The 24,816-nt window shown below is 51.8% G+C and overlaps 2 protein-coding genes across 4 annotated transcripts in view; one reads left to right on the top strand and one right to left on the bottom strand.

The window, feature by feature from the left end:
• Nucleotides 1–3,479, bottom strand: part of Nod2 (nucleotide binding oligomerization domain containing 2) — a 43,424-nt gene extending 39,945 nt beyond the window's left edge. The window contains exon 1 of the mRNA XM_050119833.1: nt 3,350–3,479. The gene's annotated coding sequence lies outside the window, so the exon portion shown is untranslated. The remainder of the gene's footprint in view (nt 1–3,349) is intronic.
• A 5,190-nt stretch (nt 3,480–8,669) lies between these two features.
• On the top strand, nt 8,670–21,546 carry Snx20 (sorting nexin 20). Of its 3 annotated transcripts, XM_050119836.1 has the most exons (6): nt 8,670–8,923; nt 11,806–11,943; nt 12,048–12,192; nt 15,952–16,093; nt 17,591–17,742; nt 19,109–21,546. In XM_050119836.1, the coding sequence occupies exons 4-6, from the start codon at nt 15,964–15,966 to the stop codon at nt 19,775–19,777; spliced, it is 951 nt and encodes a 316-aa protein (XP_049975793.1). In that variant the 5' UTR covers nt 8,670–8,923; nt 11,806–11,943; nt 12,048–12,192; nt 15,952–15,963; the 3' UTR covers nt 19,778–21,546. The 3 variants fall into 3 exon arrangements, with proteins under 3 accessions (XP_049975793.1, XP_049975792.1, XP_049975791.1); XM_050119835.1 differs by lacking the exon at nt 11,806–11,943 and having other exon boundaries at nt 15,955–16,093; XM_050119834.1 differs by lacking the exon at nt 11,806–11,943.
• Nucleotides 21,547–24,816: the final 3,270 nt, after the last annotated feature.

The following is a 24,816-nucleotide window of genomic DNA, read 5'->3' as shown; positions in this document are numbered from 1 at the left end:
TCCAACAAATGTGCTTGCCCAGAGAGAAACAACTGGGAGAGAGCAGAAGCTCTCTCCAGATGTGCCAAGAGCCAGCCGGATGCCCGAACCATACATGCCCAAAGAATGACGTCAACCATGTGGACACAGGCAGGGTGAGGCAGGAAAGCCTGTGGCTTGGTGCTCTGCCTCCCACCTGCAGTTGGAAAGTCCCATCTTGCCAGTCTCCTGCAGACCATAAAGCAAGGCATAGCCCCGAAGGCCAATTCTGCCAGTCCCCTGCCTCTGAGTAGGCCATCTTCCCATCTCCTCTTAAGCAATTGGAAAAGATCCAAACCTGGGTTTGCTACTGTTCTCCTGACCGACTGTTTATCTTAGTTTATCTTCGATAATTTATCTCGTTCAGCTAAGATTGGAAGAGGAAAGCAAAAGGGTCATTGCTCTTGTCACCACTTCATAAAAGCTGGTCCTAGAATCCTGTTCCTGCACCTTCTTCCTACCCAGTCAGACTCACCCTCTCCAGGTTAAACACGCTGCTCTGTCTGCCCTGCTTTGTCTTTGCTATCCAGCTGGTGCCACCTTAGAATCACTCTTAGGCTCTGAAAGATGAAACCCAAACAAAGGGGGCAGCTCCTCACTGAAACAGAGGGTCAAGGGCATCTACGAAGGCCTCTCATCCCAACCCCCCACCCTCCTGCCACATACACATGCCTAGCACCTCCTTCCTTCCCAGGATCATGGGGAGCCTGGTTTTCCTGAAGTTCTTTGAGGGCTGAGCTCTCCCTGAAGTGCCCCCAGGCCTCTGCAGATAGGAGAAAAAGGGAGGTACCCAGAGGAGTGCAGAATACAGCTTCTGAGCTGTCCAGTCCTGGCTGGCCAGGCTTTCCCTGGGACACTAACCTCACCCTCCCTCGCCCTCTGAGTTGCTCCCCAGGAGACCAGTTCCTATCATAGAACAGACTAATGTGTCCCTTATTTCTAGCCTCCCTAGTGCAGGCCTGAACGGCCACCCCCAAGTCCTGCCGGTCTCCTTCTCCCCCGCCCACACCCACAACCAAGGAGAATACAAACCCTGGTTTCCAGTTCTTGGCCTTCTGTTCTTGGCCTCTCTTTCTGTCAATGGCATTTGCTCTACCTGTTCACTCTCCTCCTGAGAGCACTTCTTTCAAGGCCGTGAGGAATTTCTCTGATCTTCCTCCCCAGGTACGAGCTGCTCTTTCTATCCATTCTAACTCCAAGGCCAGCACCCCCTCCCCAGATCTGAACCACTGCCACTTCTTCTCTGAGTCACTCTCTCCCCGCATAAGCCCACCTCCCCTCAGACTTAATTCCCAACTGTGTGCTGGTGGTGCCTGAAATTCACTGCCAGCTCGGGACACCATTCAACATCACGTGGTGCCCACCAGCATTTCCAAACAGACAAAAGCCATTGCGAGGCCTTCCTCTGAACAGCTCCTCGCTCAAGTGAAAGTGGCCACACACTCCAGAGTCATCCTTGACTCTGCCACCCTCGAGTGCCACAGACTATCCACCCAACCTTCCACAGACCCCACATCTGAAAGCCACAGGTTCTCCACCTCTCTATATACCATGATGTAAGCCCTAAAGCCTCCTCATGGTTCCCTCATCTGCCATGACCCCCCCCCCTCGGTAGGCCAATCTCAGCCTCACAACTAGATGAACCTGCCAGACCCTAAGTCAGAGCTGAGGCCTTATCGGTTCACAGCCCAGCCCACCAGTGGCTCTCACCGTAGTCAAAGCGAAAGCCAAAAGCCTTTATAGCAACCTCAAGCCCAATACAAGAGACTTCAACTCCTGCCCTCTTCCTTCTAGCCCCCAACTGCTCCTTCCTTCCCACCCTGCTCTAGCTAGCCCCTTGCCTACCTCCTCATTCTCAGAACAGGGGGAGCCTGTCCGGTCTGCCATGCTCCTGCCTTTGCATAAGCTTTTTGCTCACAGGGCACTCTGTCCCACAGATAGTCACATGACTTGCCACATGCCTCCTTAATACTTTGTTCAGTGGTCACTGTCTCAGAGGGGTCTATCTAGGCTATATGAAACTGTGGTCCCCAAGCCATGTCCCAGCTTTTTCTCCCCCAGTCCTTCCTGTCATCTTAGCATAACACTCTGCTGGAGCTCCTCTCTAGACCCTGTGCTTTGCCCAGTGCATAGACGGGGTTTGGATGAATGAGAATCTGCATATTCCACACAACTTGGGGAGGTAGCCGTGTGGAACCAAAGAGTGGCCATTGCAAGGCGCAGACTTTAACTAAATGGGCATAGAAGCCACCTTGCTAGTAGTAAGAACCTGTTTACTGAGCCACACCGAGTGTTGACCTGGGTGAGAGGGGCAAGATGGAGCCAGTGCCGGTGCGGTGCTGCCCGTGGAGGCCAACTGACGTGGAATGGCCAAGAGAGCAGGGGCTCCAATAGCCTCATAGCAGACTGACCAGAAGAGAGGCAACTGAGCTGTCACTTTGGTCTTTTGGCCAAGAGGGCAGAGGGGGCTGATAGGGCCAGCTTTTCCCCTACAGAACATCAACCCTGGGGGAGATCATACCCCACAGGAAAGCTAACACTCCTGTTCCAAGCCAGGACCCTGCAGGCTCTGAGAGAGACACGGATATCAGAGTTCAGCCAGCTACCAACCTACCCAGAGGCTTGGGAGCTAGCTTGTCCAGACATAGACGGCACCAATGGCTTGGGAAGCAAAGGAGAGGGCCAAGCCTGAAGGCTGAGTGCTGGGCTGGCATTGGGCAGAAATAGAGTTTGACCCCAGCTCCCACCTTCACAAATGAGTAAGGACCAGCAGGAGACACCGGCAAGGACCACGGAGCAGCAGCTGGGGTTAAAGAGTATTTCTGAAGACTAAAGACAGAGAAACTGAGGCACACAGAGAAGGGTCAACTGGGCCAGGAATAGCTCCTGCTGTGACCCAAAGCAAGATTTCCTCCTTCTAGGTGAGGTCCTCACCTGCAAGTTTTCCCTCCACTGGCCCAGTCACCTCCAAATCGCAGCCTCCCCTCAGACTTCAAAGTATCTTGGGGGATTCGATGTGCTTCCCATATCCTAGACCTCTTCATCCCCAGTGACCACAGTCTGTCCCTTGACACCCCCTTTCCTTCTACAGCCTATCTACTCTGCTGATGCTTCCCGGGGAAACAGGGTGCCTTCCAGAAGCGTAGCCAGGCCAGCTCCAGAGGCAGTGACCAGCGTTCCGAGGATGGGACGTTAGGCGCTCGTGGTCTCCACCACAGCGAGTGCAGTCAGTCGCTCGGAGCCCTCAGTCTGCCCCAGAAAACCCTCTTTCCACACACCCACCCACCCCCCAAGCACCCGCAGACCACAGAACCAGCAGGCAAGCACTCACCGCCAGCTGCAGCGCGGGGTTCCTCCGCCGGGGAGGCTCCAGGACTCCCTCAGTGATCTCGCCCCGCCCGTCGCCCCGCCCACTTAGCTGGAGACACCGCCCACTCTGGCGGACTCCGAAGGGCGGCCACACCCCTCCTGATTTCCCCCCAGGGCTCGGTGAGACCGGTTCTGCGGAAGAAGAGGCCTGCCCGCAGTGCTCTGAGTCCTGCCTTTGTGTGGCCCGCTTTCTGGGCCACCCTCCAATCAGGAGGGAACCATAGAGTTCCGGGAACAAGAGCTAGGAAAGCCTTCGCTGCCAGCAGGAACCGATGCCCCCCTCCCAGGAGTTGTAAACCCTTAGCCACAGTCTTAATGGCTGCTTTCCCAGATGACTGTGCTGGTGGAGACTTGTTAAGACTTTTAAAGTTACTCTTTCCCCCTTGGCTGTCGGTCCCACGCAAGCTAAGGAGAGAAGTCACAGGGTGCCTCCCACACAGCCCCCGAGCCTGGGCGCTGCCACCATCCCAATCAGCATTCAATTGCACTGTGATGTTTCTATTGCATTCATTGGATTTTGTAACTTCCTGTTCTTAATGTTATTTTTTAAACGCTTGAATGTGAAGCCTCAAAAATAAATAAAGAGAATAATTGACATTGACACAGGAGGTTTGTGTATAAAATGAGGACGTGCTGCGCCAAGGTGTGGTTGAGGTGTGGTTTTTGTTGTCCATAGGAGGAAGAGTACAACCAGAGGCATCTGGAAGAGTTCAGAGCAGGGGGTGAGAAAGTAGTAGCTTGAACATGGCCAGCAGATGGGACCTGGGTCATTGGGGGGCTGGGGGTGGGGTGGAGCAAGAGAGGAAGAGAAAGAGACAACCAAGAGAGAAGGGACCAAGAGAGGAAGACAAAAGAAGATGAGCCAAGAGAGGACATGGCCTAAATGGCAGGGTTACACAGGAATGAGAAGTTGGGGGAGGGAAGCCCGGGAGCTGGAGGAGTTTAGGGTAGAGGGTGGGGTGAGGAGACCTACAGATACCGAGTGAGTCTGGAGGCCAGCATGGTCTCTGGTAGTTAGGGCAGATAGCCAGCCATTTGCCTGGAGTTTTTTTTTAACCTGACAGTGTGTGCTGGCCTGTACTCACAGTAGCTCCTTTCCCCCCCCCCCCAACTCCCACCCCCGCAGAGTACTGTTCCTGTCCCTAACTTATGCATGAAGAAAGTGAAACACAGGGCAGTTCACTGGCCTGTCCACACAGTGAAAGTGTCCTCAGGATATGTCCCAGGCCTCAAGTACCAAAGACTGTGCGCTAACCACTACTTTACACTGCTTCCAAATAAATGCCCGGCAGCTGAGGTGGCATCTGCTTCATTGAAAGAGGTGGCCATCACTAGGGAGAGGTCCCAGTGGTGCTCTGTGCTGTCTATGGGGCGTTCAACATGATACTGACTGAAGCCTGAGCAGGCAGCAATAGCAAACTTCTTTGAATGGGGAATGGTTGTGGGGTTTTTTTTTTCGCAATTTTTTTAATTTAAAATGTTTACATTTATTCATTGACTTGTTGTCTGCATTTTGTATGGTGCACATATGTGTGACACATGAGTGGAGATCACAGGACTTTGCAGGAGTCCAGTTCTCTCGTTTCACCATGTGGGTCCCTGAGGACCAAACTCAGGTTGTTGGACTTGGCAGCAAGCACTTCTAGCCACCGAGCCACTGCATCTGCCTCAGCGTTTCTTACATTGTTTGGAGATGGCATACAGTCTAGCCTGGGTGGACCAGCAGGTGCTAACGCTGAGGATGAGTATGAAGACCCGATCCTCCATCTTCCACATCTGCGTTGGCTTTCCTGAGCTGTCACCCATGCTGGAGTGGGCTTTGGTGATGCAGCTGTCTGTGGGCCATTTCTGCTGCTATAAGCAGCCACATAAATTTACGGGTTCATTAAATTGAATTTTGGTGGTATCCTTACTTTCTGTCATTGATTCTCTGAGTAAGGAGTGTAGCATGAGTTCTAATTGGTCTTAATAATAAAAACTCAGAGTCAGTTATCAGGGGATGAAAGTGGGAGGATCAGAGAAGTGGAACAGCCGGCCACCAGAGAGTTCTTACCTCTACCAATGCTCAGACCAAAGGGGTGGTCCTGTCTTCGGATGCCTCCTCGGAGTGCATTGAACTCCTGTCTCCTCCCACTTATATTTCTCTCTCTGCCCAGCCATGTAACTCCTGTCTCTACCTCCCTAGTGCTGGGATTAAAGGCGGGTGATCCCAAATGTTGGGATCACCTTTGTGTGAGCTCTGTTTCCCTTTTAGACTGGATTAATTTTCTATAGCCCAGGGTAGCCTTGAACTGACAGGGATTCATCTGTCCCCAAGTCCTGGGATTAAAGGTGTGTGCCACCACGGGCTGACCTCTAGTGGCTTAGCTCTGCACTCTGATCTTCAAGTAGGCTTTATCTGTTAAAACAAAAATATCACTGCAGAGGAGATGTTTGTTCACATCTCCCCCAAATAGCGTCACACAAGGAGAGCCACCCTGGCTATCTGAGCCCAGATCTTGATCACTGACCTAGGTTAGGCAGGCACTGCTGACCATTCTCCGTATTGCCAGCAGCATTTCCTTCACAGCACAGCCCTAGTGAGTCTCCTTCAGGATGTCAAATGATGCCGATTTTCAAATGAGGGTGCTTATTGCACTAAAGTAGCAGCCGACATGCCCAGTGTCTCATAACCAGTTTGTGATGGCTAATGTTGGCCGTCAACTCGACTGAACTAAGATCGCCCAGAAAATGGACCAAGCACAATTCTGGGGGTCTTTGAGGGGGTTTCCAGAGAAGCTTGGGGAATAGAGCGGGAAAGACCTGCCCTAAATAGGGGCAGTATCGCCAACTAAGTAGAACCATAGCAACCAGATGATCATTGGAGATGGGTCCTTCGTGGTCTCTTGCTCCAGCTCGCATTCTTAAGACAAAGAAACAGGGGTTCCCAGAGGCCACTGGCTTCCTACAGTGGGCCGGCTACCCACAGCAGGTGCCACTGATTAAGTCCCTACCCTTCTCTGCCCCTTTAACGGGGGCCTTACCTGTCCTTCAGTGGCCACAGCCTACAGTCCCCCGTTGGACTCTCCTCACACTCTAAGCTGTGAGGAGCAGATACGAGCATGTCATACACCATCAGCCTAGCTGGCTTTCTATCACTGCATGTCCTCCTCTCCTACCCGACTGAGGGTTCTGGAGGATCAAAGCTCCCAGTGGCCATTGCTGACCTCTGCCTTTGGCACAGGCATGACCCAAGCTTGGTGTTGAGTGACTTATTAAAAGATGGACAAGTTCAGCCAGGCAAATGCCACTGAGCTGCCTCAAACCTGGAGGGCCCAGTATGTCTGGGTGTCCCTGGCCTCTGTCCGCACTCCATTTCTACCTCAGAATAAGAGCCAGCATCCTGATAGCACCCCATCTCCCCGCCTAAGCCATCCCTGAGGTCATCAGTGAACTGGGAAGGTTTTGCTGAGCAGATGTGACCTGGTCTGAATGTCTGAATTCTCCTCAGTTTTACACAGTGAAATCCTAACCCCTGAGCCCTTGGGAGGTCAGACCCTCAGGAATGGATTAGCGCCCCTATGAAGCAGACCCAGGGATCCCATGATGGCAAGATAGCCATGGAGTACAGCCATCTGCCATGGGCCCTCAGCACACACCCAATCTGCAGGAGCACTGATTTTAGACTCCCCAGCCTCTAGAACCATAAGAAATAAACTTAAATAAGCCAGATGGTCTGTGGTATTTTGTTATAGCAACAGGGATTGGTATGGGAAGTCCTTCTGTATATGTGTTGTTTCTATTGGTTAATGATAAAAGCTGTTTCAGCCAGTGGCTTAGCAGAATAGAACAAGGCGGGAATTCCAAGCAGATAAAAGAGGAAAGAAGGCAGAGTCAATGAGAAGCCATGTAGACACTATAGGATACTGATGCCTCTGCAGAAACCCGCCAAAACTTTGCAGGTAAGCCACTACCTCATGGTGATGCACAGATTAATAGAGATGGGTTAGTTTAGAATATGAGAGCTAGCTAGAAAATCGCTTAAGCTATTGGTTAAACAGTATTGCAAATAATATAGTTTTTGTGTGATTCAAGTCTGAGAGGCCAGGAACGAACAGCCTCCACCTACAAGGGTTAGCCTAAGAACATCAGACACCAAATAAAAGACAGCTCTCCCACCCACATTTCCCCACTGACTCCTTGATGAGAGCCTCCTTCTTCATTGTCCCATAATGCTTCTGGAACCAGCTCTGTTTACAAATCCAATTTTGGCAAAGTAAATATTCCACCACCCAACAGAGTGTTTGATAAAAAATAGTTCCTTGCCAGGCATGATAGTGCACACTTTTAATCCTAGTCCTTGGGAGGCAGAGGCGGACAGATCTCTGCAAGTTCAAAGCCAGCCTGGTCTACAGAACAAGTTTTAGGACAGTCAAGACTACATAGCGAGACCCTGTCTCAAAAACAAAAAAAAAAAAAAAAAAAAAAAAAGGAAAAAGAATAGTTCCTCAGCCTCTACCTTGCACAACTTTCCTCAGGAGGTAGTGTCCCTGTATCTGTGTGGCCTAGAAAAACAGCCGAGCACCCAGATCTCAGACCACTTCTGCCTGCCCCCAAGCACGCACCATGTCCTCATCACATAACAGGCCCCACGAGAAAAGCTCTATTGTCTCCACTCCACAGTAAATCCTGACATAGACCAGAAGCCTGACCGTCCTGAGGTTGAGGGGAGATTAGGAGGCTCAGCACAGCGACGGGCAAGTCTGCAGTGTGGAAATGAGGCCAGCACCCTCATCCTTCCCATTATCTCGATGCAGTCACAAAATCAGTCAGCAGCACACTTGGTCTGTGGCCCCAATTTGGAGTCCTGCAGAAATAACAGTCTTTGAAATCGTCAAAAAAGGCTCATCGTGTATGCACAGCTGCAAAAAGATGAGAGCGACATTACCAGGTCTGGGGTCACTTGCAAAGCACCTTGCCAGCTCAGGTTTCTTTGCAGACCTGGAGAGATCCTCCCCGGGATCATTCCTTTTAATTTCTCAAAAGGAAGTTTCAGTATTGTAGTCTCAAGTACGCTCGATCTCTGGAGTGGTGGTGAGCAGCAATTTATTTATTCGTTATCTATTTTTGAGGCATCAGGGAGAGTGCCTGCACATAAAAGGGACTGGCTTAATCTCCTTGGCATCCAGAGAGGCGCGATGGTTGACCCTGAGCTGGAGCCACAGCCCAGTTCCTTTTCCGCATTTCCTCACCATTCACTCGCTTGCTCGTGAGCCCTGTCACACAGCAGTGACCCACTGAGCAGCCAGTAAGTACAGCACTGTGCTGAGTGCCGGCTGGGGGCAGCCCACCAACATGGGCGTGGCTCCCTGTTGGTGCGGTGTTTGAGACAGTAAGTCAACAGCTATGCCAACAGTGGTAGATGGCATGAGGTCGAGAGCAGGCTGCCCACAGGAGCGGCAGGAAGACAGACGGGAAGCTACAAGCCGGGGGAAGGAAAAGCCCACATGGAAAGAACCTAAAGAAGGGTATTTCCAGAAAGGAAACTCCTGGATAGGTGAGTCTTTGCACCTCCACCATGCTCCAGCTTGGCTCTGCTAAGGGCATCAAGGAATGCTGGGAACATAGCAGTGCCAATGGGAAGGGAGGAGGGTGGATAGAGTCTGGATTGGTTCTGAATGTGGTGGGACAGTACCAAAAGGTCAGAGCAGGGGAGACACCCTCTGACTTTGGCATCTGACTCCTAGATACCAGAATCTCCCCTTCTTGACTCCATAGTGCCCCTTTCCCTTCATCTGGCCCTGATAATGCCACAAGGAATGCCCGCTGTTCTGTCCTGGCCCACCACGATCGTCTCTCTTACAGACTGAATATGTCTCAGACTTTGGTATTAAAATTCTAACACCTAATCTGATGGCCCTGAGAAGTGGAGCCTTAGGAGGCGACCATGTCATGGGGTGAAGACCTTCTGGGACTATGTCCCTTAAAAAGGAGACCCCTGAGAACTCTCTAGCCCTCTGCTGAATATGGTCACAACAAGAAGATAGCCATCCACAAACCAGGAATCAGGCTCTCACCAGACACTGAATCTGCCATCGCCAGGATCTTGAACTTTCCCAGGCCCCAGAGCTGTAGGACACACATTTGTTGGTTAAACCACATAGCATAGGGCCTTCTGTTAGAGCAGTCCAAGTGGACAAGACATAGCCCTTGTCTGTCTCTCCCCTCCCACATCAGGCTCCGGGCTGCAGAGAACAATCAACACCCAGCAAGTGACCAAGTCTTCTGGTCACACCCGCCCAGTTGTGTTCCTCCAATAGAACCTCCATGTCAGGTGGTTTCCAAAAAATGGGCTCCCGGCCCCAAAAGAGGAAGCAGAGACTGTCGCACTAGTCCCCCGTGGCTGTTAACTGCTACAATGAGCTCATAGGGTGTGGAAAAGGATGCGGAGCCTGCTGAGGCATCTCACAGATTTCAAGCCTGGGCAGAGATTGGGCAAGAAACTGGACAGCTGCACGGTGGGAAGAGGAGGGGCCGAGTAACACCGCCTCTCTGCAACCCCATGTCTCCTTGCCACACTGGGCCTTCTTCCAGGCAATGTGAGGCAGAGGCAAACGAGACATGGCCCTTTCCGCCAGGACTAGCAAACCAGAGACACGGCATGCACGGTAGTTCTCTCGAGCCCATGCCAGGAACGAATTCTAATGGATATGGGTGTTCTTGCTATGATGGTGACGGCAGTGCAGAGAGACGGGGTTGGGTGGCACTTTCACAAGCAAACCGACAGGTGAGGAGGTGCAGTAAGAGCCCCGAGAAGAAAGGCAAACTGAAGATTCCAGCATGGCATCGATTGCCAGCCCTCACTCGCTCAGCACGACACCATCGAATGCTCAGCACATCCTGACTCATCTGAAGCTTCCTGAGGGCCTATGGTGCTGAAGCAGATGCAAATAAGGGAGAAACCTCCGTGACTGCGGAAAGCAAGATTGATCTAGTCGAGCACGGCTGACGGTGTCTATTTATCACACGATCCATTAAGTGCAACTGCGAGCCTCAGGAGGGCGAGGGTATTAAGAAGCGCGTGTACCCAAAGGAACATGAACGGTCTCTCTCCGGCCATTAAAGTCATTCAATAAAAGACAGACAATGGACTTAGAGAGGAGACAGGTGGGAAACGTGCCCGTGAAAAGATGTCCAAAAGATTAATCTCTGGGCGGCACGGTGTAAGCTATGAGGAGACACCATTGACACCACTGTAGTATGGCTACAAGAAGTACTAACCATGTCAAGGATGGAGAAGGTGCAGCCTGGCCTATTAGCAGCTGGGAAGGTGCGAGATGACTACCCCCGGCAGTGGCCTGGCCCAGTCCTGTCGAGACCCTCTTCCTCAAAGACCCCAAGAGTACCCTCGGACAGTCACATAGATTTGGTTAAACGCCTAAGAATGGAACTAACGCAGCAATTATGGCGACACTTTAGAAACAGTGAAAATGGGGCATCACAGCTCCAGAAAGGAAAAATAGTGACATGCTCAAATAAGGTGACAATGGAGCAATAGGAAAATATAAAACTCAGGAACAAACACAAACACACACACACACACACACACACACACACACACACACACACCATTTTACTCCTACACACATGAATACTGAAGGAAAGAAACAAGACACCAAAGAGCTCAAGCAGTGTACATGGATCAATGCATATAAAATTCAAAGGGAAGAAAAATGAGACTCAAGGGTCACGGACCTATTCCTAGGGTCAAGTTTATGAAGAAGGAGGGACAGAAGGGCCATAGCCACTTGTGCCCAGGAGAGAAGAGCATGGCTAGAATGACACCAGAGGCCTTTTGGGGCTAGACAAAAAAGTTCTAATTCTCGTCCTCCTCTAGCCTCTTGCTCCTAAGGCCACACACACTGGTGGTCATAAGTGACATCCCTATGCTAAGGTCTGTCTTCCCTGGAACTTTCTATCAACTAATCACGGACACAGCTTAACACCAAATGGGAGCACGGAGGCCACTGTATGCCCTTCCATGCCGGGCACTGGCTCTGCACTCTACCGATCCAGTGTTCCAGACCTCAGTCCTCTGGTCTGTCAATACAACATGAGGGTCCCCGTTATGCCTAGCTCATAGCTAGGACAATAACTACTAAAAAGATGTGTCTCCAAATCCTTGTGTTAGACTGTGAACCCCAACACCATGGGTTTGGGAGGTGGACCTACTGAGGGTGACTTCATGAAGGCAGTCTTCATAAAAGGTTCATGCCATAACAGTGAAACTGGGGTATATATAAGGGAGGCTCCCTCTTGCCTGTCCTTCTGCCACGTCATGTCATGGGTAGCAGGAGAGCCCCACCAGACACTGCCACTGTGCTCTTCCATGTCCAGAACTATGAGCTAAATAAAATGTTTGTGTGTAATTTTTTCCAGTCTGTGGTCTTTAGTCATTGCCACGGAAAAGAACTAAGAACTGTGGGATTGACGCTCCACATGCCAGAGATGGTTCAGGTGTCTGAAGGCTGCTAGGAAGTGAGGTCAAACTGCACTCCTGTGGGTGGCCTGTCTGAGGTACTGCAAACACCCGTCTATGGGGTTCCGTGAACATCTTTCAGCAGCCAATAAGCTGGGGCCTCTGAGGCAGATTGCTCAGCCTATTTCCTGTTTTCAAACAGAGAACTCAGTGGAGCAGCGGACACTCAACCATCTCGTCTCCTCTCGTCTCATTGGGCCTTAGTCTCGTTGGGCCTTAGAACAGAGATCGGAGTGGGGCATGTGACTCTCCCGGAACCCTGGACCCACAGAGCCTGAAGATCCCAGGTCAGTCAGTGTTTGACCCCAAGCTCAGCTGGCTTCTGCCCACTGAGACTCTGACCTCATTGAGAGATCCTCTGGGAACTTGCTGGGGACAGAGCGGGAGGAATGGAGGCTGGTGAGAGCCTCTACCAGAAGGGCTTTCCTTAGAAACGGGGGGGGGGGGCAAACTGGGCATACCCCCTTCAATCTCTAGTCCTGGTTCCTTTTGAAATGCCAGGCACCATTCCTGTTCAGGGGAACAGGTCTAGACTTGTGTTTCTCAAAGACTGGAACTAATGACCCTGAAACAGAGCACAGAATCCAGAGCCCACCCCAAGGCTGTCTGGGTGTTGTAAGGTTGACAGCCTGCCTGTTTTTTAGAGCCCTGAGCACTTCCTCTCCCCGACCCCAATGGGGATTCTAATGCACACCCACGTTTGAGAGCTCTTCCCTTCTTGCAATGGGCTTCACAAGAAGGCACCAGGGGTCCCATGGCGCTCACCCTTCCCTGGCAGGGCATGTGGGAATGCCGCAGATGACACTCCAAGGAAGACCTGGGAAACCTGCCCAAGAAAGAAAGGGGCTTAGAATAAAACTCAACTGCCACTCCTGGCATTTCCTTCCTTCTTCTCTTTGAACGGGTGCTTCTCAATTCTTCTTTCTTGCGGGGAATAGCGAGGGCTTTTAGTACATTCTATTAGATGCTCGTCCCCTCTGGAACCCCCAAGAAAGGTGGCCTCTGTACCCCAGGAGGACTGAAGAGGCAGGAGCCCTAAAAGTGGGAAGCAGGGCACGCAGAACATGGAAAGAATGATTGTCATGCACAGGAGCTGGGGTGGAGAGGGAGGCACATTTCTGAGGTCTTCCAAGGCCTCAAATCAAGAAAACAGATCTGGAAAGACCTGGACCACTAAGGCCAGTTCCACACGCCCCCATTCACTGACCACTAAGGCCAGCAGCACACGCACCCATCACTGACCACTAAGGCCAGCTGCACACGCACCCATCACTGACCACTAAGGCCAGCTGCACATGCCCCCATTCACTGACCACTAAGGCCAGTTCCACACACCCCCATTCACTCACAGACAAAATGATAGAGAAAAGCGCAGAGTGGCCACAGAACACACTAAGTCCCCATTAGATAAGTCAGGTGTGGTGACCACACCTGCAGTCCCAACACTTGGGGGGCAGAGGCAGGGAGATTATGAGTTCCAGGCAGTCTGGGCTAAATAGTGTGGCACTGTCTCCAAAAACTTCCGTTACAAATGACAGCATGTGGACCACCTATAGCTAGCACTTAAAACAGTGCTTCTCAACCCGTGAGTCACAGACTCTGCATATCAGATGATTAGCAACAGTAGAAAATTACAGATAAGAAGTAGCAATGAAATAATTTTATGGCTGGGGTCCCCACAATATGAGAAACTATATTAAGGGGTGACAGCATTAGGAAGGTTGAGAACCGCTGACTTAGCAGAACAAGAGGGACCCAGCCCATCACCATGTCCTAACAGTGGGACAAGGCTGTCTTTTCTTCCCAGAGGGAAAAGGGAAAACAGAAGGTAGTGAATAACTTGCCCCAGGGCTGTTATATAATTGAGATGGAGGCCATTTCCTGACTCCTCCATAGGGCTGAGAGTTTGGCAAGGCACACAGTCTGTCGAGTACACAAGCATTTACAGCCCTGGGTCAGTTAGACCCCTGCTCTGTGCCTCAGTTTGCCCACCTATAAATGTCAGGCCTGATGGAGGGTCCTTGAAGGCACTTATTAGAGCACTGCTTAGAAAACAGCTCAGGGTTCCTTCCATGTCCTATCAAGAATAGCCCCCCTGAGGCATAGACTCAAGCCCAGCTAGCCTCCCATAGGCCAGGCCAAGAGTCCTGGAGAGGTGATGTCATCGTTACACCCCGGCCTTGAATTCCTGTACTATGGTGGTTAATCTTGCCAACTTAGCTGGATTTACCATCCCCTGGGAGCCAAGAGAAGTGCACCTCTAGGTGTGTCTGTGGGGTGTTTCCACAGATGACTAAGTAAGGGGGAAGGACCCACACTGAATGTGGGTAGCACTATCCCAAAGACTAGGAGGAAAAGAGGGAAGTGTGGTTCAGTGAGGTGGCTTAGCGGGTAAAGGTGTTTGCTGCTAAGACTGATGACCTGAACTCAAGCCCCATGACCCACGTGGTAGAAGGAGAGAACCCACCCTTGCAAGTTGTCATATGACCTCCATACTCTTCATGTGCATGTGTGAGCACACACGTGTATGTACTCACATGCATGCACATGTACACACACAGGTACACACGTACATACATGTTTTAAAAAGAAGTGGGAAAAGCCTCTATTAATGTAGGCATAGTCTCCCCCTTTCCCTTTCTCTCCCCTTCCTCCCTCCTCTCTGCTTCCTGGACACCAGGAGGTGAGCGGCTGTGTTCTGCCCATGCCCTCCCTGCTATGAGGAGCTGGAATCTGAAACTGAGCATAGGAAGCCCTTCCTCTGTCAGTTGTTCATCTCAGGCGTTGTCAGTGATGAGAAGAAAATCTACATGTGCCTAAAAGGGTGCCCGGCCATCTGTGCATCTAAGAGGAGGCTTTTATGACTCTTCTAATTTGCAGCTAGCTATCTGTCAAAAGCGTACACTTCTAGAGCCGTTTCATTACTATTTCTCACACACCTAATGCACATCAGATCCTAGTAACAGAAAGGACTGTGCCGTCCCTGGTGTGTGAAGGACGCTGAGTCTAAGCTCTATGGGGTAGACCTAGCTTGACCCTCAATCCAGCCTGTGAAGGTGGGTTCTGATACTGTACCCATTTTATAAGACACCAGGGCACAGGGCAGCTAGGTGGCTGACAGCTGCCAAGTCATCCATCCGTATGTGCACACACTGGACACTAGAAGCCTGCCGGCCTGCTGTCTGCCTCCTGTCCACTTCGGTAAGAGCAAAGATCATGTCGTCAGCCAACTTGGGCTTCTGTCCCAGCCCACACCTCAGCCTTTGCTGTCAGGCAGCCCTGCATCTCAGAGCCTCAGCACAAAATGAAAACACAAACACTCCCTGTGGAGGAGGGAAGTGAGACTGAGACCCTGAAGACAAAGTCACAGTGCGTCTGTGGAGGCAGTTCCATCTTGCTCCTTCGTACACTCACCAACCACAGACCTTGGGTTAGACCTGTTTCCGTATCTGTTATTTGGCAGGAGTGGCAAAGTTTTGTGGGTGTTGTATTAAAAAGGAAGGTGAGCCAGGCGGTGGTGGCGTACATCTTTAATCCCAGCACTCAGGACGCAGAGGCAGGCAGATCTCTGTGAGCTGTAGGCTAGCCTGGGCTATGCAGAGAAACCCTGTCTCAAAAAAAAAGAAAAAAAAAGGAAGTCTGAAGAACCAGTTGAGATGAACTAGGCATATTGAATATTTGCTTAAAAGTAGATACATGGGGTGCACTGTAATATAAAACTGGGTGGCGGGACATTTATCTTGACTAGATAGCATCTTTCTCCCAAGTAATTTCCAAAGTTACTGCTGTCACTTGACACGACTCCATGTGGAATCCAAAGCAACTGTACACTCCATGGATCACAACCCAGCTCAGGGTCTGTCTGTCCATCAGAGGGGAAGGCTAGGTTTGATCTAGCTGGGTGGGCAGCAGAGAATCAAGGACAGTGATCACTGATATTCCTCCATGCCTGTCAGCACAGATCACAACCAGAATCCCAAGCACCCCAGGATCTTGCAGGAGCCCCAACACGAGTTGGCTCTCACTACTCTCTTTTGCACCTCTAGCAGCCTTGGACCATGGCAAGTCTGGAGCATCCTGGGAGCCCTGGCTGGACAGGACCCATACACCAGTGCACACCAACAACCAGACAAGACGTAATGCCCTCTGGCCCAGACCTCCCATGTTCAGGACCAGAAGAACACTTAGGTAAACTTGAGATCTTGGGGTTCAGTGCCAGGGGGGCAGAAGTTAGTTCAAAGACATCTGAAGCTCTTCAGTGACTGCACCAAGAAGCTGGGTAACTGTCTTAACTGGGGTCACCCCTGAGAAGCCCCAAGACAAGGATTTGGTGCAGGCTCCTTATGTCGGAGGCAGAGCAGGGACTGGAAACAAGAGCAGCATCCTGTATAGGGGATGGATGATCCCATGACTGGGGCGGGTGCCTGGAACTCAGTCTGGATGAGGGTCCATGGGAAGGTGTAAGGAACATAACTAAGTTGTGCATCCAAGGGACAAAGAAGTCAGTGATTGTCCACCATCCCTTCCTGCAAACGCTGGCATGAGCATGTTGCTGTCGTCCTAGAGAGGCCCCAGGATTCTAAGTTGAGAGGCTTCCCAGAATAGTGGCTGCCAATGGGTCCTAGCCTGGCACTGACGATACCTGCAATAGTGCCATCTCCTGGACCAATCTCTCTTTACACCCATTCAAGATGGATCTGCAGAAGCCTGATGTGTGTCGTGCTTGGAAAGGAAAACTGATCTCCCTCCTAGCCTTCAAGCTCAGTCTCCATTAGTGAAAAATAATTAGAAACGTCACAAAGAAGCTACTGGAACCAAAGAGGAGGCACTTACTCCAGTATGGAGGGGAGATAGTGACACGTGAGTCACGTGACACAACATAAGGATTTCCCAGCCTGCACCTCTTGCAATAACTGCACATTTATTTATGCAGTAGTGTTGGAAGAAACTACACAGACTCTAAAAAGGGTGTGTGGTTCAAGTGAGGCTTAAGAAACACTGTCAAAAGCTGGACGGTGGGGGCACATATCTTTAACCCCAGCAGTTGGTAGGCAAAGGCGCACAGATCACTGTGAGTTGGAGCCTAGCCTGGTCTACAGAGTTCCAGGATAGTCAGAGTTACACAAAAAAAATCCTGTCTTGAAACAACAATAAAAAATACAAAACACTATTGGTTTCCAGGCAACGAACAGGAGGACTGGTTTCAAAGCAGAGAGTGGCAGGTGTACCCTGAAAGTGTTAGTCTAGTAAGTCCCTCCCCACCCCCACCCCCAGTTGAGGCTGAAATGACCCCCTCAGGGCTTCCTCACCACACTGATGTGCACTCATGGGCTCCATGGCTCCCTGGAGTCGATGCTGTAGGGAGTTCAGAAGCAAACATGGACACGTCCCTGTTTACCAGGGCACGTGGTTACAGAATAGTCCATCAGCGGGCTGGAAGTGGGTGATGCAACTCTCCCACAGTGCATTTCCTCACAAGAAGCAGTCGAGTGCTGCATTATTTGAGGTCAGTGCACTACGTGATTGACAGGGGCCTGGCTGATGCCCCAGCTGTGAGGGTGAGAGGAAGGGTAGGCCCTTCCAGAACACTGACAGCCTAAGCCAAGCAGACCCAGTCATCTTCCCCCAGCCCCCGCCTAGAGGGCACTGCCTACTGCAGACTCCTTAACGGCACTGTCCTTCCAGAAACCCAGGACGGTCCTAGCTCCAACTCCAGCATGACCACCAGGGAGCTACAGGAACACTGGCAGAAGGAGAAGAGCCGCTGGCGACACGTCAAGCTGCTCTTTGAGATCGCTTCAGCCCGCATCGAGGAGAGGAGAGTCTCCAAGTTTGTGGTAAGCAGAGCGTAGATGTGAGGAAGCCCCTGTCAGTCACCTCCCGCATGCTCCCAGGGAGGTCTCGGGAGACTTCAACTTTCCAGCCAGGATGTGACACACTAACTCACGGTCTTCCGAGAAATGGAGGTTTCATGCATGGCTCCGCATGCAGGGTCCCATGAAGATTAGAGATGTGTGATCACGTGACTGATCCCGTGATGTCAGGTGTCAGTTATCTGTAGCCCTTCTCCACTGACTCTGTGCTATCATCCAAACTACGTGCTTGGTTTTTATTCAAATGGCTTAAAAAAATACAACTACATTTCAGTAAAAGATCGGTTTCCCACGACACGAAGGAAAACCAATTGCAAAAGCAAACACAAAAGAAAGCTGAACTCTTATTAAATTCTAGCTGCTGGTCGTGGTTGTGGGAAGTGCCCTGCTGGGAGCTGCCATCTTTGTGAGACTGGGAGATCAGCATGTTCTAGAAGATAGAAGAGTCACACCAACCTCAGTAATTCCCACCTCTCCAGGAGCAGGCCGCCCCGTCCCTCCTTCTCACTGGGTCCAGCACAGTTACAATAGCCACCAGGGTTGCTGGGCACGGCTCTCCCTGATATCAGTCAGTTCCCTCACTGGTTTAATCCCCATGGAGAAAACAGGGACTATTCCTATACTCAAGTTAGCGAAGGGGAAGCTCAAAGAGGTTAAATTACCAAAGACTAACAAATGCCCAGGTGGTCCACACAAGCCCTCCCAATTCCAGCCCAAGCTTCCCAATTCAGAACTTTGAGCCCTCATTTTTATGATAAAAAGCCAAGAAGAGACCTCAGGTCCACGACCAAGTTCCTGCGCTCTTTTTCTTCCACGAAGCTTCTAAGCACTGTTAATCTAGGACCAACATTTGCCACGCAACCTTTACTGATAGTGAATACAGCATGGGTGTGTGTGTGTGTATGTGTGTGTATACGAGTCTCCAAGTGTATTATATGCATACACAAAATGGCAGAGGGCCCGCCACATGGCTCAGCCAGTAAAAGCACTTGCTGCCCAGCTTGACCACCCAGAAAGACAAGGTGGAAGGTGAGAACCAATTCCCACAAGTTGTCCTTTATACACACACATGCACACGCACACAGCGTGTGCACTCAGAGTGTCCCGAGGCTAGCCTCTCCGTACGTGTACATACACACAAACTGGGTGCATTAGGGGTGTCCCGTTGAACAGGTACATAGCATGTGCATTCGGAGTGTCCCAAGGCTACACACACGCTGCATGCATTGCGGGGTGTCCCGAGGCTACACACACACACACACACACACACACACACACATATTGCGTGCATTGGGGGTGTCCCGAGCCTAGCCTCTCCCTCTTCCTGCAGATGTATCAGGTCGTGGTCGTTCAGACAGGGAGCTTCGACAGCGACATGGCGGTGGTGGAGCGGCGCTACTCAGACTTCGAGAGGCTGCAGAAGGCCCTCCTGAAGCGCTTCGGGCCGGAGCTGGAGGACGTGGCCTTCCCGCGGAAGCGCCTGACGGGGAACCTGTCGGCCGAGACCATCTGCGAGCGCCGCCTGGAGCTGCGCGACTACCTGCGACTGCTGTACGCCGTGCGCGCCGTGCGCCGCTCGCGCGAGTTCGTCGACTTCCTGACACGGCCCGAGCTGCGCGAGGCCTTCGGCTGCCTGCGCGCCGGCCAGTACGCACGCGCGCTCGACCTGCTGGGCCGCGTGCTGCCGCTGCAGGAGAAGCTGACGGCGCACTGCCCGACCGCCGCCGTGCCCGCGCTCTGCGCCACGCTCGTCTGTCTGCGCGACCTGGAGCGGCCGGCCGAGGCTTTCGCAGTGGGCGAGCGCGCGCTGCAGCGCCTGCGGGCCCGCGAGAGCCACCGCTATTATGCGCCGCTGCTGGACGCCATGGTGCGCTTGGCCTACGCGCTGGGCAAGGACTTCGCGTCGCTGCAGGGCAGGCTGGATGACAGCCAGCTCCGGAGTCCCACGCACAGGGGCTTTACCCTGAAGGAGCTCACGGTGCGAGAGTATCTGTGCTGAGCCGGCCTGGCTGGTGCCCTGGCATCCAGACTGCGGACAAAGACCTGGGTCACTATCACTGGCGAGCTGCTTGGGGCTGTCACGGGTGGGTTTTGCTGGACAACTTTAGACAAGAACCTCTTTACTATGTCTGCTAAGCAGAGGGTCTCCTGAGATCCCTGGAAGAGTCATCTTGTGCCCCTTGGGTGCAAGGTTTTTTGAACCCAGAGCTCACAGGCTTAGCTGTCAAAACTTTGCAAGTACTGTGGGCCTTACCATCTGGGAATGGGATGAACTGCCTTCCGCAGAGAATGAGTTCAAGGCCAGCCTAGGCAATTTGGTGAGACTGTCTCAAAATACAGAGTTCTGAGGATGTAGCTCAATAGCTGAATGCTTGCGGAACATATGAGACGCCTTCATTTCAATCCGCAATACTACAATAAAAGAAAAAGAAGCACTCGGGTTTTTTTTTTGTTTGTTTGTTTTTTTTTTGTTTTTTTTTTTTTGTAAGCAGCCAGGGAAGAAGTTTGCATGACGACCTCGGACCTCATGGGACTAATGAGCTGAGCTGATGGAACAGTCTGGCTTGAAGCCTTAACCAGCTGCTGCATTCAGAGTGAATGAGCCAAGAGACCAAGGCACCATACTGATGTAGGAGGAGTTAGTTCTTCCAAGATAGGATTCACGAAACTGCACCCAAATCTTGTTCAACATCGATGCCTTATGGCAACTACCATAATAGGCCCGTGCAGGCCGTTAGAATGAAGCAGAGAGAGTCTTCCTTCAAGCACTTTTTCCAGGAAGACACTGCAAGTGGAAATACTGGGCTTCTTCAAAAACTGGTCTTGGGGGAAATTAATGGACTCAGTGGCAAAATAAAAGCTGTGTCTGTTTGTCCTGGTGATTCTGTAAGCTATTTCTTCAAGTCTAAAATGTACTCAATAAAATACAACAGAGAATACAGCGCCCTGTATACAGAATTAACAGGAAATTCTAGGGGAAAAAACTGAGTAGCCAAAGAACCGGATTCTCATTGTAAGGCTCAACCAATGTTGAGCCAAACTTCTGCCATGGTTTGAATGCCCCCACTTTGAACTCTAACTGTGAAATAGTAAGAGGGTAGAAATTGACGTGGCAGTGCATGCCTGTAATCCCACCACTCAGGAGGAGGCTAACACAGGAAGATTGTGTGTTCCAGGGCAGCCTGGGAGATGTAGTAAATTCCACCTTGGCTTGAGCTTTTATGTTCCAGGCCAGCCGGGGGTGCCTGTCTAAATAAAGAAGGGATTGGAAACTTATGCAAATATGGCGTCTGGAGGTGGCAATTTTGGAAAGTAATTGATACTAGACCGGAGCATAAGGGCAGGCCCCTGCAATAGCACGGGTGACCTCATCAAAGGTGCCTGCCTGTTCTGTCTTTCCTTGTGATTCCCCACACAGCCTTGGGACTCTGCGGAGTCCACCATTTAGAAGTCTCTTATCAGAAGCAGCCCTCTTGACTTTGGACCTCCAGAACAAAGAGCTGAAGAAGCCTCTGTTCTTTATGAACTATGCAGTCTATGGTACCTGGCTGCTGAACAGAAAATGGACCAAGACTCCTATGTGTTCCAACCTGTGACTAAGGACAATGGTGATGTGACCAAGGTGGAAAACATCTGGGAATCTGGACTCCAACTAGCACTCACCCACACCTGGGGCTGATTAATCACAGTTTGGGCTAACATAGCTTAAGCAAAGAGGCTGGGCCTCGGTGCTCTCTGATGGACATACCCTTGGCATTGTAAGGGAAATAAAAGGAATCTTATTTAAAAAGAGAAGGGTGTTCGACACTAAAATGTGTGTCTCCAGACTATGAACGGGCCGTGTGTTGGGAACGAGTGTGAGTAAATGTGTGTGGCTGTGTGGATGTGAGAGTGTAGAGGGATATCCCGTGTGCACACTGGGAGTAGCTACAGCATCGTGTAACAGGGTCTCCCTCAGTGCACCTGAAGAAGGACCCGTCGTCCTACACAGCGTGCAGGCAAGGACTTGTCCTGTTGGCCTGAGAGAGGCCAAAGCAGCTGCAGAACCCCTGCACACCTCTCCCTGACAGTGCCCTATGCTGCTCTCCTGTTGCGTGGTGAACTTTTCATCTGGAGAAATTTGAATAACATCTGTCCCACCTGGCGCTTCAGCGACAGAACCAAGTTTGGTGCCACCTGAGTTCGGTCCAGTAAAACATCCATCTACTGAGCTTGCGTGCAGCACACAGGTGGGGTGTTGCTTATAGGGTGTGTGCATGTGTGACCCCAAAGCACCGGCACCACGGAAGGCCTTGCTCTAGCAGAGATGCTGGCTTCCCCATGGCTGCACAGATGGAATCCCCCTTCACTTAACCTCTCACGGTCTGTAAGCTCTGGCACCTCCTGGGCCCACAAGACCATGCGCAACCCTGAGCAGAATTACATACAGCTGGGAGGGAGGCTTAGGGAGGAGTGGCTGGAACCCCAGGTGAGCATCTCTACACCCTTCCTACCCTCGTTCTACGAAGGAAGGCCCACAGGCAGCTCGAGAGGGGCTGTTGCTGTGGTCACAGCTGCTCTGACAATGGTGGGAATGGCCTTTCTGCTCGGAGGACAGTGATCTGCAGCACCTGCTTGGGTCTCCCAACAGCCTTCTCCTCGGCCACTGTAGTGTCTGCTGCTCACACGCACTGTGTTCAGCCATGATGATAGTTCAAGGGCCTGTGATAACTGCCACACCGGCCACCCCCTCCCAGCACCTGGAGTCAGAGACCTCCTTGTTTCCTGCACTCCTGGAAGAGGCCCTCGAGTTTGTAGGAGACCCCTCCAGGGAGCTTCCTCTTGGCCTACTCCAGCCATGACCCCGTGACCCCATGTAGTACTCCACTTCCCTGATTCCCAGAGCACCTCCCACCACAATGCCTTGTTCCTTGCTCCACAGGACATTGAGAATAGTGGCAGCCAGGACTGGACCTCCCTTTCCCAAACTGGCTCCCAAGGAGGGGGACAGTGTGTCTGCCCTTGGCGCTCAAAGAGGGACATAGCAACATATGAGTAGAGCGGTTTGCTCTGCCACACCCTCTCCACCATGGCATCCTTACCACAGCCCAGAAGTAGAACCGGAATGCCATAGACCGGCAGTGCCAGGAGAGAGACCCGCCACACAACATCCATGGACACGGGGCCCAATGGGATGCCCACCCTCACCCAAAGAGACACACAGACCCTGGCCTCTGAAACCCCGAGCCCAAACCAGTTTTTCCTTCCTTAATTTGTTTCTCTCGGGTGTTCATCAGTGAGACAGTCACAGCAGCAGCACGAGGCTCACAGCCATGCCCTTGAGCTTGCTCTGGATGTTAGCCCCAAAGCCTGGGGACTAGGCTTCCATGTTAGCAGTCTAGGTAGAGACGGGCAACCCCGTTACACCCCTAAGTCCACAGATGGCTACGTACCAGGCTTTTCTCCTGGTACTGCCAGCCCAACCCTGTCCAGGCCACACTCTGACACCACTTACAGCTGAGAACAAGCACCCTGGGGTGTTAAAGTGACTTTCCCAGGGTCACATGACTCCTATTCAGTAGAGCAGGAAGTGGAACTCAGGCTGTGTGACCCCACGTCCTCACCTCCATCACTGGAGGATGGAGGGTGGCTATTATTCTTTTTAAAGCGGGTGAGTGTGAAGGGTAGAGACAAACACGAGACAGATGAAACACGTACGGCGGAGCGGGGTGGAAAGGAGACGCAGACACGCGGCGGTCCCACGTGGGTGCACTTTAATGGGGGAGGGGTAACCACAGGTAAGGTACAGGTGTGCTGACACAAGAGGGTGGAAGGGGAAAAAGAGGGCTGGGACTCGTGGAGACTTGCTTTTAACGGGGAACGCAAGGGTATCTGGGAGAAGTGTCCTGCACATGTCATCGCGGTAATCCAGGGGATTGTTGGGAGCTGTAGTTTCCAGAAGGAACAACAGTGGCTGGTCCAGGACCCCTTATCCCGAAGAGCTCTTCAAGGCCGTGCCACCCCTCTGTTTACAGATGTGGAAAGTGCGCAGGGGCACTGTAAGATGTCTGGACCAGACCTGGGCTGCCCACCGCATGGCGAGATGCTCCCACGGGTAAGGCAGATGGAGGAATCCTTGTTTCAGATTCTAGATGCACTTGGTGGTCACCTAGCTGGACTTGGGGGGCTCAGGGTCAAGGACGCCTAGCTTCTGGGCTTCAGGCTACAGCGGGGGATAGAGGGTTTGCTCAGCTGTGCTCCCCCACCTCTCATGAGGTTCCTGTGGCTCTCTGCTTTGGAGCTCCTAGGGCCGGTTTCCCCTGTTAAGCCAGCATGTCCCAAAGGCCCATCCATCCCTGCTGGAAATGGCCTGGACAAGAGCTGGGCTGCACGGATGGTCGCTCTCAGCCTTTCCTCTTGGGTCCTGTTAGGCCACTGTAGGTTTTAATCACTTGCCATGTGCTATTTTCTTTTAGCGGTCTGTTTTATTTATGCAAATCTATTTGCAAAATGTAACTACAACTCCAAGTGGAAAGTCAGAATCCCTTGCCCTCATTAGAAGGTGACTCTAACAATAAACATAGTGACACCTGCCGCCCTCATTGCGACCAACAGGCCTTGCCCTGAGGCAGGTGGCAGGCCTCCACTGCTAAGTCCCATCTGTGCTGATGGACTCTGGGGACTGGCGAGCACTGCTCAGTGGGGAAGAGTGTCCACCGTGTGGTCCCCTCCTGCCAGCGCTGTCCTAAGCCATCTGGGTCTGACCCACATTACCCCAAGTCACCTGTCTGGTCCAAGCAAGCCATAGACTTCATCACCTACTGTTCATTCCTGAGCACTGGTCTCAGCCCTGTTTACTGTCTCCAAAGGCCTGTGTCCGCTTTGACTTTGATTGCCTGATCTTGAGCAGCAAAGTCGCATTGGAAGCTGGTATTCAAGCTTTAGTGCCCGACTTCAAGCTAATTCCAGATAACAGCACCCATTCTTGGAGGAAGGGATCTGGGCTGGCCAAAGCCTGACCCTGCAGTGTGTCCTCTGAAGGAGATCTTGGTGCAGCTA

Source organism: Alexandromys fortis, unplaced genomic scaffold (assembly GCF_014885135.2).
Source record: "Alexandromys fortis isolate MF-2015 unplaced genomic scaffold, M_Fortis_MF-2015_v1.1 scaffold_178, whole genome shotgun sequence".
NCBI classification, from domain to species: Eukaryota; Metazoa; Chordata; class Mammalia; order Rodentia; family Cricetidae; genus Alexandromys; species Alexandromys fortis.
The sequence above is the reverse complement of the archived record's forward strand: the minus strand, read 5'-3'. Positions and strand labels throughout refer to the sequence as shown.

Coding starts and splice junctions, on each gene's coding strand:
- Snx20 (XM_050119835.1), top strand. CDS start 15,964: ATGGCAAGTCTGGAGCATCCTGGGAGCCCTGGCTGGACAGGACCCATA. Junction 16,094..17,590: donor AGGACCAGAAGAACACTTAG/GTAAACTTGAGA, acceptor CTGTCCTTCCAG/AAACCCAGGACGGTCCTAGC. Junction 17,743..19,108: donor GGAGAGTCTCCAAGTTTGTG/GTAAGCAGAGCG, acceptor CTCTTCCTGCAG/ATGTATCAGGTCGTGGTCGT.